General features: G+C 32.1%; 1 protein-coding gene across 3 annotated transcripts in view; it reads right to left on the minus strand.

Moving 5' to 3' along the window:
- Positions 1-16,254, minus strand: part of LOC134710057 (estrogen receptor-like) — a 232,667-nt gene that overhangs the window by 162,200 nt on the left and 54,213 nt on the right. For 2 of the 3 annotated variants that reach the window (XM_063570216.1, XM_063570217.1), the window contains 6 exons: positions 14,300-14,413; positions 11,382-11,500; positions 10,311-10,491; positions 9,551-9,692; positions 9,113-9,243; positions 4,808-8,731 (listed from right to left, as the gene is read on the minus strand). In XM_063570216.1, the coding sequence (XP_063426286.1) occupies positions 8,454-8,731; positions 9,113-9,243; positions 9,551-9,692; positions 10,311-10,491; positions 11,382-11,500; positions 14,300-14,413 (965 nt within the window). In that variant the 3' untranslated portion in view covers positions 4,808-8,453. Of the gene's footprint in view, positions 1-4,807; positions 8,732-9,112; positions 9,244-9,550; positions 9,693-10,310; positions 10,492-11,381; positions 11,501-14,299; positions 14,414-16,254 lie in introns of those variants that run through there. The other variant, XR_010106091.1, reaches the window with a different exon arrangement.

Raw genomic sequence — 16,254 nt, forward strand, 5'->3', positions numbered from 1 at the left:
TCGAGTGTCAAGGACGAGTCATTATTAGACGTGCGTCTGATGTACAAAATCAAAAACCGATAGTGTCTTTCTTCATTTTATAACTGAATGATATGGAAGAAACCTGTAATGCTATATAACATCAAACCTTCTGTAACGTCATGGCAATACGATGACCTTATTAAGTTATTATGGTCAATAAATCATCTCACCAAACATCCTACTACAGGTTTGTGACATGTTTACATGTAGTTCAACATGTGGTTCAATACACTCAAGGCATGAGGGACTAAAAGTTCAATATTTTACAAACAGTCAAAGACCCTCAGCTGAAAACTAGAAATTATTGACTGCATAAAATGGGTTCCTTCGTCGAAAATGCTTTTGAAAAAAGTTCGCCCTCTTAGAAAATGGAAACAACACGTGTCCGAAGCGCCTTTCTTACAATTCTTATAATTTAATTATAACTTTCATCATGACAATACAAAGTATTTTTTCATAGGTACCAATTTTCGGGTTTGCATGGAATTTTATACTTATTCTTTGGTTCTTCAACTCGTGGATTACAAGTAACGTAAGAAGAAAACAAAACTCAGAGGAAAAAGCTTTACATGACCGCTATTTATTTTTACCAAGTATTTTAATTGAAGTTTCATGGTAGGTTCATGCTAACTTGATCTGACTTTTTTGTTAATATCAATCGTCTATTAAATGGATAGGTACTTGGGGACATGATAATTTTATTCAAACCTCTACACATCCGTATATATATTATATTTATGTTTAAAGAGGGGGGCAAGGGGTTTAACTGTTATGGGGCAATTTAATTCTTTGTTATCTGTTACTTTGAAAATATATTTGCTGTTATCAGTTATTGTCTTATTCTTTGTTAGCTGTTATTGGGCTTTTAGTTTTTTTGTTATCTGTTATTGTGATAATGTATTTGCTGTTAACTGTTATTGAAAATTGGAATGTTAGCATTTTTTTGACAGTCAATATTCGGTATACATTGAAGATCATTGGACATTGGGGTCTATCACTACTGATATGTTTGTCCCGTATTCAGAGAATTCATATACCTATCACAGAAGTGAGATCCAGGATAGTTCAAGTATATCTTATGATTATCCTTTGTAATAAATTCCATTTTTGTTTATGAATCACGGTGTGTTTAGAATTATCTTATTTTTTTGTATGAGAATAATGTTCCTTGTTTCCCCTACGAACATACTAAATTAAAACAATTTATAATATGACAAAAAGGAAAACATATGGCCAGGAATATCTGACAAGGATCTCAAATAAGGACTAGGTCATAACAACCACTTAACCTTTTATATAATATGGTACATAGACTCAGCTCTGTGATTCTTTTCAAAGCAGACCCAAATGCATTTTACGATGAAAGTTCCAACCATGTACTTTAGTCAGAAGCTGCACATTACTTATTGCAAACAAAGATGTATTTCGTGTCAAGCCTTTGTTTCCTACTAAACTATGTATTATATTTACTAATACACTTGGTACAATCAAAATCCTGATAAAAAAATGTTTAAATAAGGCCTTTGAAAATATTGGAATAAATTGCTTTTGAAGTGTCAAAATTCGTTCGAAGTACTTGATAAATTGCATGCTTATAATTTGTGCTTTTGATTTTTACCCTGTTTACCACTTTGCCTCATAGTCTTATTAAGAAAAATTGACACACCTCATTAAATGGTCATTTACAAAAAGTCATAATATTCAAACTCTTTTAGGTCAATTTTTTTATAAGCAACAAAGGGAGCTTCAGTCAATATATATAAACAATACACCAACGTTTCATCATAAAAAATGCTTGAACTGCTGAAAGCATTTAATAGTTATTTTTGAGAACAAAAATGTACCACCTTTTTCTAATGAATACAATCCCTTAACTCAATAACATAAAATCTAAAACTAATAAAAATCGAAAGGGAGTTTACAACAATAGATTTACATTTCAGTCAAGTTTCATGAGAACTGATGAAAACATTTTTGTGTGTTAATGTCTGAAAACTGGAAAAACCCACCCCTTTTAATTAATAAAGCCGTTAACTCGAAAACGTAAAATCTAAAATTTATAAAATTTGAAAGTGACCTCATGTTATAAGATATAAAATGATATGGAATGCACATAATATATTGTAATTAATAGTTTGAAATTGATTAAAACAGTTATGTTGTTAAAAAAACTGATTACAGTATATATATGCAATTAAATCTATAGATTTATAAAATAGTTTAATGAACAAAATTAATGATAAACAAGATATTTTTACATTTTCTCTAGATACTAACTTTTGATTGTAAGAAGCTTCTTTTCAAGTTTTGTAAAACTACATGATGGTTTTTGAAACTTATAAATGTTTTAAAAGCCTAAAATGCAGACTGTTTGTAATGTTAACTGTTAATTTATAAGTAATATACGGAAAAACAGGAAATATTTTGTCATACAAAATTTCCCCATAAATGCTAGCTTTTAATAATGGGCATGAAATGATTTATGTTATGCTGTCTTGAATCTATTACAGTTTTATTTTTATTAATTATATATTATAATTATAATGGGTCTAAACTCTAGCACTCAAATGGGTTCTACTTTGGTGCTAACACGTCCGATACTTTTTTCTCTAAAATGTCCTATCAATGCGCTAAAATTTCCACCGCCGTTTGATCATAAAAAAGCGTCTGTCCAAATTTGGTACAAATCCAGGAAATTATAAGAAAGTTATTTAAATTTCATAATCTTACACCGCACAGTGAATGTAATGTAAAAGTCTATAATTTATAAGTAAAATACAGATCTGATAAAAAAGGATTTTGTTTTTAAGAAATTAACTTCTTGATACCAGCTTAAGTATGAGTTTAAATAAGCTTTTGTTCAAGTTTAGTAGAAATCAAGGATAGTTAAAGAAATTTAAACCCCTTCAGTAAGACTCAAGTCGCAGGCTCGACAAAAAGGGGGAGACGTTTTAAAAATTCTCCGGTCCCCGAATACCTTTGCTTTAAACCGCACGAGTGCACTCGCTGAAATGTCTCGAGTGCTTATTCTTTTTAATGATACTTGAATACTAATGATGAGGTCAAGGTCAGATGAACCCGGACAGATAGATACATTAAAATCATTCTATACACCAAATATATTTGACCTATTGACTGAAGTACAGGATAAACTGACAAAAGAATTACCAATCAACATAGACCAATGAACCATCTAAATGAGTCCAAGGTCAGCAGATGTACCTTACCACTGTCCAGTCAGATAATAATATACATCTTACAATCCTTCCATTCACCAAATATAGTGATCGTTGCTTATAGTATCTGAGAAATAGACCAAACCAGAAAAACTAAACATTGTTCAATGAACTATGAAATAAAAGGTCACGGTCAAATGAATCCCGTCAGATGGACATGTGCCCTCCCTTCAAATTCCATACACCAACTATACGGATAAGACCACCGAACTTTAACCTTGATCACTTATCCATGAAAAAAGGTCGAGGTCTGGGGAACATTTCCAGACGGACATGTAGACGTTGCAAGGAACTCATACACCAAATAAAGTTATCCTGCTCATAATGAGTGAGAAATGCACATGACAACATAAATCAAAATTATTTTTGAAGCAGTTGCTGAACAGTGAAAATGGGATCAAGGACAGTGGGCATATATATAACAGACGGACACTTCGTAACATTAGTAATTTGCATAGGTATACATGAAGCATCCATATCTCCTACCTTCTGAAATATAAGAGTAGTTATGAACAATTTTTCTAGGACAGAAATTGACCACTATTGGGACAGACAATGACTACAATTTGGAAAGAAAAAAAGTAACACTTGGACAGACAATAGCTGCCACTGGGACAGACACTGACTGCCACTGGGACAGAAAATAGCTGCCACTTGGACAGACACTGACTGCCATTGGAGCAGACAATAGCTGCCACTTGGGCATACACTGACTGCCACTGGGACAGAAAAATAACTGCCACTTGGAAAGAAAAAGAGTAACACTGGGACAGACACTGACTGCCATTGGGACAGACAATAGCTCCCACTTGGACATACACTGACTGCCACTGGGACAGAAAAATAACTGCCACTTGGAAAGAAAAAGAGTAACACTGGGACAGATAATAGCTGCCACTTAGACAGACACTGACTGCCACTGGGACAGAAAAATAACTGCCACTTGGAAAGAAAAAGAGTAACACTGGGACAGACACTGACTGCCATTGGGACAGACAATAGCTCCCACTTGGACATACACTGACTGCCACTGGGACAGAAAAATAACTGCCACTTGGAAAGAAAAAGAGTAACACTGGGACAGATAATAGCTGCCACTTGGACACACACTGACTGCCACTGAGACAGAAAAATAACTGCCACTTGGAAAGAAAAAGAGTAACACTGTGACAGACAATAGCTGCCACTTGGACAGACACTGACTGCCAATAGGACAGACAATAGCTGCCACTGGGACAGACACTGACTGCCACTGGGACAGACACTGACCGCCACTGGGACAGACACTGACTGTCACTGGGTCAGACAATGGCTGCACTGGGACAGATATTGACTGCCACTGGGACAGACAATAGCTGCCACTTGGGCAGATACTAACTCCCACTGGGACAGACAATAGCTGCCACTTGGATAGCCACAGACTGCTACTGGGACAGAAAATAATTGCCACTGGAAAATAGTATTTTTTTACCAAAGTAATACTAACTTGAAGAGTACTGCATTTGTATAACCTGTTTTTTGTTTTTTTTTAAATCAAAACAACACAAATATAATTTGTTTTTCCATCTCTTTAATTTCAATTTCTCTACATTCATTTTACGTTGCTACATTTTTCTGCAACTTTCATAAAAACATTTTTTTGCAACAAAATGACAAAACAATATACAGTTTATTAATAATCAATAAAGACATGTAATTACAAACATACAAAACGTGTTATACACGCAGAAAAGATCCTTATTTGATCATCCTATTACTTAAGAAACAATTAACATGTACCCTCCACTTTCATCTAAAGTTGTTTTACATACTAGTATCACAGTGCTGTATCAGCTCAATGATATCAAAAACAGATTGATCAACTTAGGATATCAGACATATCCACTAAAATATAAAATATCAGAGATTTATAATTAAGAAAATGTCATTTTAATGTATTTTAGTTTGTTGAAATGGTCTACCTGGTATACATAATATAAAACCTTTCATGACATTACACCAACATGCCCAAAAGTTGTCTTGAGGTTTAAAATGAAGAACACATCTATAGAGCCTATTCTAGTTTTCTAAGGAAAGTTGTGCTATTTCTATGAAACACTGCTTATGAGCATGTCAGCCTCCTGTTCTCAAGGATCTATTAGAGTATAATATAATCATTTGAACACCAAACTTCTGCAATTTTCTTAGCATCTGGACAGGGGGGTCCCTCCACTTTATATTCTCAACTTTTTTCTGTATATTTTATATCTTTATGTTCAATTCTGTTCTGTTCTTTCTTTATTTTGCCTATTTGTCTCTATACTTAACTTTTTCCATTTCCATTATCCCCATCCGAACCTCCATTTCTGTTAAACCCCATTCAGACCCCCAATTCTGATAAACCCCTTTCCAAATCCTCATTTCTGGTAAACCCCATTCAGACCCCCAATTCTGTTAAACCCCTTTCCAGACCCTCATTTATGAAACCCTCATTTATGTAGAACCCCTTTCTAGACCCTCTTTCAGTAAAAACCTGTCCAAAAACCTCATTTCTGTAAATCAGTCTATTCTGGAATAATCCCAGTTGCACCAAACACTTGTCAACACTCATGGCATAAGAAATCAGCACTTTACTGCACCAAATACCAAATAGAAAGAAATAAAAATAACTGCATAATAATCATCAACTTTAAGCACCAATACTGCAATATCTTATCTTTAACAAAAATACTGTTAAAACTTTTATATCTATCCCTATAACATACATGTACAAAACAAACAACTGTATTGTACAAGTATATATTCCAATAACATACATGTACATTGTAGACATGTACAGTGTATACATGTACATGAGAAACTTTCACTTTCTACTCTTCTAATTGTGCTTTTCTTTTTACTGTGTAGATTTAAAGTCAAAAGTTTAACTTGTCCTAACTTACTGTGAACTTATTGTGAGTATGTGGTTCTCAGGTTTTTTATCTGACAACTCGATTAGAATATATTTTGTTACGTAAATCATGTTGTAAACAAAACCTATGTCAAATTTGTTTCATATTAAACCTGGCATACAATAATTAATATCATTTTTTATATATCAAAGATAGAAATACAGTTTTAGTTAACCATTATCTAATAATTTGTTTAAAAAACATAAAATGCATGACTTGACAACAAAAATATTGAAAACAACTGTATTAAACAAGGATCAAAACTTGACCTTGGTTAAAAAGTAAACAGCACAGAGATAACAACTAAATTATCAACAGTACACAATACATTGACAAATAAAACAAAGCACTAATATATCAATAACATATCGTCAACAAAATAAGATTCAATCGCATTTTCATGCGTTTATCATTAAGCAAATTTATATTTAGTCCACAATTCTGAAATTTGAAAGAGTTGTCTTTCTTATTTTTTTCAATAAGTATGATATGCGTCATCTCCCTTTTTGAAAAGGATCATCAATGCGTTTGTCTAGCAACATAAATATTTCCTAAGCAAAGATAATGCAAATACAACTGCTGAATTCTATAAAACAATTAACATCCCCAGTGTCAATGAAGCTGTTCTTCATATGAAAATTCAGAAAATAAAATAAACGGGAAGAATTAGACACAAATTATGACTATATCACAAAAGTTTTGTTATATTTCCTTATTTATCATTATATGAAATAAACTTGTTGCATATGAGTCGTTTAAATATGATTTTGTTTTGATTGTTTCTGAATTCAAATGAGATCATACATATTGCACATCTATATACTGTGAAAGCATTACTGTTTACAGGGTACCAGTTTTTATGGACTTTCTGGTTCCCTCAATCAAAGAAATTTATGTCAATAGGAAAACAATTTTCCTTTGTGTTTTAATTTGTTAATCGTAAACCCCCAGGAATCCACTAAGTTTTCACAGACCACAAACAAATGAAACCCATTTCTCTTACAAAGTTTTTTATAAAACTTTCATTAATGAAAAGGGAAAATGTGCAAAATTATTTATTAACCTTTTGCAACATTTAGTTAATGCTCTCCACAAGAAAAAAATTCTTATGGCTTTAAATGCTTTAAAAGCAGTACAATGCTATCTCAAAATCTTTTGTTTTCATCATTTTACCATGGAAACAATGAAATTCCTTCTAATCACAAAACTAAAAAAATTTCCCTAAATATCAAAGCTATAGAAACTATATCGTATTATTTTACTTCGTCCCATTTTGTCATGTGGTTATTCATCACCTTCTACAGAATATATAATACATTTCTAAATTATAAAAATATGTAAAAATATCTTTTTGCCTAGTGAAAACAATAACACATTTGATTTGATATTTTGAAGTTATAAAATGTATGAAAAACATTTATGACAAGAACTTATTTCAAAATCAATATTAAAGTCATATTGTTCTGAATTTCATAAGAATGCTCACATTATGCTACATAAAATCACTCTCTGATTGAAACACATTTCTGTGTAATATGAAAAGTTGTCAGATCGTTGTATAAAGTATGTACAAATCAGATTGTATTGAATCACAGTAATCATGACAAAATAATTTGGCTTGTACACCAAATTTGGTAAATTGAAACACTCAGTCTTAAGACATTTGTCCACTGTTTTCAGCGCAGACTATAAAAGAAACTCAATGCTATTTTGATATTCTACTAATTTGAGTGACAGAGAACCATAATCAAATATTATATACTGGAAAGGCCCTTTTTTATTAGTCTTTAAAAATTACCAAATTTAAAATATCTTTCAGATTCTCTGAAATTGAGGTAGATATTTTGAGGTAATATCACAGCAAATGAGGCAGATATGATTTTATAATCTATAAATATGAGGTAGACATATGGAAGATACATATACAAAAGTCAATGTTGACAATGAATTGAATATTTGTTCCTTTGAGGATAATGTTACTAATGTTTTTCAAGAAGTCTGATGTTAGTAACAGAGTTATCTTCCCTGCATAGGATCCTTAGCTGTTACTCAATCCCAAGATAGAAGTTTGGTATTTAGACATTCACATTTAGAGGTACAATGGGATACCTTTGATGTTATGATGATGTTGTCATGACGACACACACTGTTTAAGACAACAATAGCGACAACATTGGTGCTGTTGTCTTTATCACTAGGAGGTGATATTTAGTTGGCGCTGTGAGCACTTTTTGTTCGTTCCAAGATGTTTTGAACATCAACGATATCATGTTGTTGGATTTTCTGTTTTGATTTCAGTGTAGTCTTGAGAGTCTAACATTTCCTTTAACAGATCAGAGAAAGTGACGGTACCTTCTTGTTTAAGTTTTTGGAAGTAGGCTATTGCCCTCGTTCCTGCTTGTCTGATATGCGTTAACATGAGTAAAATTGACGGAACATGTCGTAGATTGTCAGGGTGGTATTTCTGTGCAGTATCCACCACTGCGTCTAGAATAGACTGTCTCATTCTATGTATTTTATCACAACTTGTTAGTCGCCTGACTTCTGTAAAATATTAAAAGGATTCATCAATTATTTATGTTGAAAAAAAATCTTCTGTATATAAATTTTGATTTCATATCATGAAAATTTATATAAATGTTCAATCTACAGGCTATACAAAGTATTGACAATTCTTAACTTTAGAATGTAAGTACAATTTATAAAATGAATTTTTCGACCTACTTATAATTCATGTTATATTTGCCACTGTGGTAGAAGACTTAAAACAACTTCTTGAAGTAAAATTCTTAAATGATAATGTTTTCCGCTTTCGAATTAAGAACTTCATAAACTCGTAATTTGTATAGACATTGACTAAGATAATGCTTGATTATGTGTAGATTATGGGTAGATTGTGTGTAGATTATGTGTAGATTGACATACCTGCATTGACTAATACTGTAGCTTGTAACAGTAGCGACTCATTTTTGTGTAGTTGATATTGTATAAAGTTTTCTGACACGGCACTGACTTGTTCAAATATTTCTGTCATACCCATCACTTCCCAGTGGGATCTAAAAATAAAATCATTCCTAGATTAAACATGCTTTAATGTACAGGTACAGGTATCTTCAATTAATTTGTAAAAGTTTTCAGAATTTTTGGAATACTGCTATGTTGGGAGAACAAAATAGAATGCACCCAATCCAGTTAAATATTTATTCAAATTACTAAAACTCTCACTCTTATGTGTTAATTAACCAATTCTGAAATAAAAGGTCTCTTTCAATCATAGATATGAAGTAATATTTCAGAACAACAACTCCCTCCAATTCCAACTACTTTGATCCCCAAATTAAAACTAATTTATACCAAACTTACCTGTCAAGAACAAAATCTGGAGCAAACACCAATCTCTTTCCATTATAACTCATGGATCTGAAGGTACAGTTGAGTAAAAGTAACTCCATCCAACAACACTCAATGAGATGGACCTGATCACTCAAAGACAGATCAATATAACCTGAAATAGAAGTTACAAATCTTAGCACTATTATAAAGCCTGTAAATGTCTTATATAGCAAAAAATGTGTGGTCTTTACTCAGACTTGACCCACGATCCAAATCATCTTTATTAAAAGCATTATAAAAGGTTCAATAGCCCAAAAATTGGTAAAAATTGATAAAAAATGGGAAAATAATCAAAATTGGGTTCTTTAAAGGGCTGTAGCCAAAAAGAAGTGCACCACCATATAATTTTTAGTCATATAAACCTAAAATTCATGTTAAGAAAAAAAGTTTAAATCTAGAATTTGTTGACTCCTCAGAGGTACACATCCTTATTAGTTTAAAGATTATAGATGTAAGTTCATATCAATCATAATACATCCATATTTATTATGATAATTTCAAAATGTAATCTCATTTCTGAACAAATAGTTATATGATCAACCAACACACAATATAATTCTTTCAGATTTTTTTTATCATCTTGAAGTTAATGACCCATAAAAACCAGTTTTAGGCTTATTGACCATATTATCTTAACAATAGTTTTAAAACTTAATGTTCACCAGTAGAATCAAATAAAACCCCACAATAATAATTATAATGTCTGGACCTTTAATCTTGTTACACTTACCTGGTACATTTTTAGCCCAGTTAATCAGTTGGACCAATTCCCTTTCTGCCAGTTTAACAAGAGAATTTAACAAATGTGTTCTGGATGGTGGCATATTATGATTATGATAACTTTCTACGATCGGCATGTCTGCTTTGGATAGTGCGTCTAATATGGCTGATGTCTCTGACCTTCTTGGACTCTGAAATCAATATTATATATATATAGATCTACATACCAACATAACCTTTGCTGTCTTATAGGCAAATGTAAGAAATCCTCTAAAGCTTAAAGTAGCTTTTCTTCAATGGTTTCTTTTTCCATATTCAAAACCTACATGTAAGTCTTCTTTCAATTTATTGAAGACTCTCTCTTAGACTTTTTAAAAAGAAATTCTAAAATCTAAATTTTGTTTAACCGTTCATGTGTCCTGATGTCTAAATGAGAATTTAAAAAGATTTCAAATTCAGAATCAAACACTAAAAAAGTCATTTGTATCTATAAATAACTCCATATTAATTAGATTCATTCTTTGATCTTTACTTTGTAACACACAGGGTGGGTTTTTCTCAGTTTTATAAATTTTAACACTTTGTTATAAGGAGGTGTGAATTGTTTCTCACTGTATATGACTTCTTTACACTGAATCTGTTGGATGTGTGCTGATTGATTATTTTAGTCTGGGAGAACATAATTAATTTGTAACTAGCTTTGAAATAGCTTTCTTTACCTGTAAGTAAGCTTTTCTAACTACTTTGAGCATAAAAAAAATATGTTTTTCAATTTCTGTGCCTCATACTGATCTTTTGAGTTAAGCTAAGTTGAGAGTTTCTTATATACTAAACTGTTGATACCAATTTTTCTGGATTGAAGAAAACTTTCTGCTTTTTCGATATCTAATTTCAATTTTTGGCCAAAGTCTGTATACAAGTCTATAGAGTCCACAAGTACAGTATTTGAAGAAATACTGAATTTTAGCTAAATTAGGATGCAGACTTGGAGAGCTGTTTTTTTCTATTAATAGAGTGGCACTCCTCTTCCTCTCAGATGTAACCTGTTTATTTATATTTTGATGAGTACAAATGTACTTACTTTTGCTGGATTTGGACTGCCACTTGTAGAGTTGACTATATTATCAGTAGAATCTGCTCGATTTCTTTTTGTTGGAAGTTTACTATTAGCACTTGGCTTCCTTTCTTTTCTTTGTGTTCCTACAACAAACAGAATTGTAGGTAATGGACTTCCAGTACACTTTTTACACCAAAGGCTCCTTAGTAATTTTACTTAGCAATGTGGAAGCATTAAAACAAATTTATCAGTAACCCTTATTTATATTAAGTCTATTTTGAAAAACTTACATTACAAATACATGTTTGATAAAACCTTTAGTTTCCAGTTATTTCTACTCATTGGGAGATCCAGAGGGGGTTCCAGGGGTTGAAACCACCCCTTTTTTTTTGGCCGATCAATGCATTCGAATGGGGACATATAGTTGGAACCCCCTTTGTCCTGGGTTGGGACCCCCCTTTTTTAAAATGGCTGGATCTGCCTCTGCTACTGCACTTTATTACTCCTCATTCTTTTTTTTAAAAACAATTCCTAACTAGAGATCGTTTTCCGGTAATTGTTTCTAAAGTTTTATCTCATAAAGAAAATAAAAGTACACAACATGTCTGTACATATTTTTAAGATTCTTGTTTTCTACATTCATGAAATTTACATAAGAAGCTTCAGTCCTTTATTTTGAATTTCCTTTTACATTTTAGTGATAGCAACTACTGGTAGCTATAATTAGTTTTGCTTAATATAAACAAGACACAGCTAATTTATAAATTTTATTTTATACCCAAAGGACTTTACATGTTTATGTTATTGGGTGGCACTTTGAATGTCCCAAGACCCTATAATTCATTGTAAATACTGTAAACTGTTTATTCGGATATCAAAGTTACCTTTATAGGAGAATGTAAAACTGGCAAGTTATTCGGTATATCAAAAGATACATAAGGTTAGTTAAATATATTCTGAGAGAAATTTGTACCCCCTCAAAGTTGTACCAAGATATGACAAATAGAAGAGACATTTGTTGTACATTATACTGTGGTGTCAGTTAAAATCAGTAACTTACAATTGCCTATAATACTCAAGTCCCATTATTTTTGGTTAACTTATAAAACTCTTTCAGTTTTACAAACTTTATTTTGGTAAATGGAAGTGTTAATCTTTAACATGTTTGATCAATGAATAAAATAATAAACAAAACTTACCAAATTGAAGAAAAATAATTTCCTTTATTAATAATTTTAAACTGAAACACAAGTCACAATTTAATCCAACTTAACAGTTTTGTCCCAAACGATATTTTAAACAGGTATGATAATTACGTTGGTATATATACACGGGAAAGATAATTTATGCAGGACGTAATACTTCGTAAGAGTTAGGGTCACTGTCCTGTGTAGGTATACAGCCATTCAGATATTGATCCTTCAGGTCAACGACCTCTGGCAAGGTTTCAATACTCAAAAAAACATAAAATATATATTGTATTCAATTCTATTGTAAGTCAAAAATTAAAATAGTTCCTAATTTTTATGAATTGATTTTTTTTTATCAAAAAAATTGCTGCACACAGAAAAGTAACGAAGAATAAAAATCAATTCTAAAGTTGAATGTAATTTTTATCGCTGGTCACAATTTTCCAAATTTGAAAATGCTGAGTTAAGAAATAAAATAAAATATATCAAATTTCTAAATTTGATATTTAAAAGGTCTCCGATACTTTATATGTTTTACAATTTCTTCCTTATGACAACTACCTTGAGACAATCATATGTCCTAAAGGTCATTGCTCCACAAATATGTGTCCTTTAGGTCATTCAACTTCTTGTAACTCAATTTAGAACTTCAGATATTGATTTCCCCTCAAGATAATTAATGTACTCATTCAAAGTAGAAAAAATACATCTATATTTAGATTTGATTTGTAAAAGGCTTGATAGAGCTACAGGAATGCTGATGTTGACTAAATAAGACTATTCTTAAGCATTATCCTAAATATCTGTGTATGGACACTACTTACAGATAAGTTTGTCTTTATACAATGCCATAATACTGTCTTCTAGCTACCTGATCTTTATATTTAGAAGTATAAGAATCTTTCCTTTACCCTTCGTTTTCTACGTTTTTGAGGCTTACAACTTTTTCCTCAGTATTTTTCTATGCTAGAAACTTTTTAAATCTGATTGTTACTTACTTCCTAATTTTTAAGGCTTACAATTTTTTCTTGTGCATTTGTCTATGCTAGAACTAGTAAAATCTTACTTTTATCTTTCATTTTCTATATCGCTAGGGCAAGACAATTCAGTTTTCTTGTCTATTCATCTAAAGCTTCAACTATCTTACCTCTAATATCACCAAATTTGCTTGTAGATCTTATTTGTGTATAATTTACCTTAAAGTTTTCTTCATTGTGTCTATAACACTATTAGAATCTTACCATCATTCATTACAACTTAGAAGTCTGCAAGCTTTACAACTTTTTCTTCTGTACTTGTCTATGCTAAATCTATAAGAATCTTACCTTTTTTCATTCAGACCTTGTATAACTTATTAAGTCTGTAGGCTTGGGCAATTTTTATTTAGTGTATGTCTTTCTTGGGAAGTCCACTTCAATACTTAAATGAAAGGGGCTGTTGCAGGGGTTCTATTACCCCACCCTTTTCATATAAATTAGCTTTTAAAAAAGTAAACCTTAATATATATTGGGTAAGCAAATATGTAACCCTTTTACCATATTGATTGGGCTTCATGTGATGCTTTAGACATGTTGAACACCAAAGTGTCAAAAATATTTCTGATAGTTTTCCCCTACTTTTCACATATTTTTAAGCTGCTAAATAGTCCCATTCTAACGGCACGACCTATTACATTTCCTATATAGGAAGTGTCCCCCCCTCCCCAATGAGATATGTCTACCGGTATACTATAAATTTAATAAAAAAACTTACCTTTATTCATGCCTACTTCGTAGCACTTCCTGAGTCTGCAGGCTTGACAACTTTTCCTTCTGTGTTTGTCTATAGTACAACTATTGGTAGCTGGACAAACATAATCTACAGGTCCTGCAAATAAAATTATCGTTAAATAAAAATGTCAGACTCAAATTAGAATAATGAAGATAATATAACTTGAGGTTTCCACATTAGCAGCTATTTATGTCAAACCATCCTTTCTCATTTTTTTTTATAAATCAGATGAATTAATAGCACCAGAGACATATATACACATTAGATTTCGTTGACCACTGTTACAGTTGCCAATCTCTGTGTATATATGTCTCTGATAGCACACACAAGATCACACAACATACATGTAGGTACATGCGGCCAGAGACATATATACACAGTGTATATATGTCTCTGATGCGGCCTATATAGGCTGTGCATTATGTATATAAACATATATATTATAATGAAAATCACAGGAATTTGAAACATATGTACCGTCTGCATATTTTCCTTTTAGAGGAACAATCTGTCATAGAATATCTAAAAGCATGAATATATGAAAGATTAAAAAATACATACTGTCATGAATAGAACATCCAAAGGCATGAATAAAGAAACGATTCCCCAAAAACAAACTGCTAGGCTTGTATTAATTGTTAAAGGTTATTATATATAGGTCATAGACCTTGCACTATTAATAAATATAGGTCACACACTCAGTGACACAGAAAATATTGGTTAAAAAAAATCTTTTAATGTTATTCGATAGAATTGAATGACATATATAACATTATCTACGCTCTATTAACTATAGAAGATAATGTCTCTATAAAAAGATCTCCGTCAAAGTGTAGTGAACATTAGAAAAAATAACCTTGGTCTGAGAAGTTAAAAATATTGAAATGATCAAGACACTATCTTCAACTCAATTTAGCACAAACATATTTAGAGAATATTTGATAATTTGATTAAGAGATCTACCATTGCATTTTAATGGAAAGGAAGGGGGGGGGGGGTCTTTACAAAAAAACAAATGTATGTGATAGAATGGAGATCATACAAGAATAGAGATAATAATTAAAGCATAGAATGAATAGTAGGAAAATGATTAAGGTAATTTAGTTTCTGTTGTACTGGACAGAAGAGTGTCTGTTGAACTGTAAAGAGGGTTTCTGCTGAACTGAAGGGAGACTTTCACTCAGGTACTGAAAGGAGAATTGCACCTGAACTGTAAGGAGAGTTTCATCTGTACTGAAGGTAATTTCCCCCTTTACTCAAGAGAGTATTTTATCTGTAATCAAGGTATAGTTTCATCTGTACTTGAGGGAGAGTTTCACCTGTACTGAAGAGCAAGTTTTACCTTTACTGAAGGGAGAGTTTCACCTGTACTGAATGGAGAGTTTCACCTGTACTTGAGGGAGAATTTCACCTGTACTTGAGTTAGAGTTTCTGTCATACTGAAGTGAGTTTATGCTGTACTGAAGGGATAGTTTCATCTGTACTTGAAGAGTTTCACCTGTACTTGAGGGAGAGCTTGTTGTACTGAAGGGAGAGTTTCACCTGTACTGAAGAAAGAGTTTCACCTGTACTGAAAGGAGAGTTTCATTTGTACTTGAGGGAGTCTCACCTGTGCTTTAGGGAGAGTTTCACCTGTACTGAAGCGAGAGTTTCACCTGTACTGAAGGGATAGTTTCATCTAAAATTGAGGGAGAGTTTCACCTGTACTTGCGGGAGAGCTTGTTGAACTAAATGGAGAGCTTGTTGAACTAAATGGAGAGCTTCACCTGTACTGAAGTGAGAGTTTCACCTGTACTGAAGGGAGAGTTTCATCTGTTCTTGAGGGGGAGTTTCACCTGTTCTTCAGGGAGAGCTTGTTGAACTGAATGGAGAGTTTCACCTGTACTGGAGTGAGAGTTTCGCCTGTATTGAAGGGATAGTTTCATCTGTACTTGAGA

The sequence above is a fragment of the Mytilus trossulus genome, chromosome 3 (genome assembly GCF_036588685.1).
Source record: "Mytilus trossulus isolate FHL-02 chromosome 3, PNRI_Mtr1.1.1.hap1, whole genome shotgun sequence".
Classification (NCBI taxonomy): Eukaryota; Metazoa; Mollusca; class Bivalvia; order Mytilida; family Mytilidae; genus Mytilus; species Mytilus trossulus.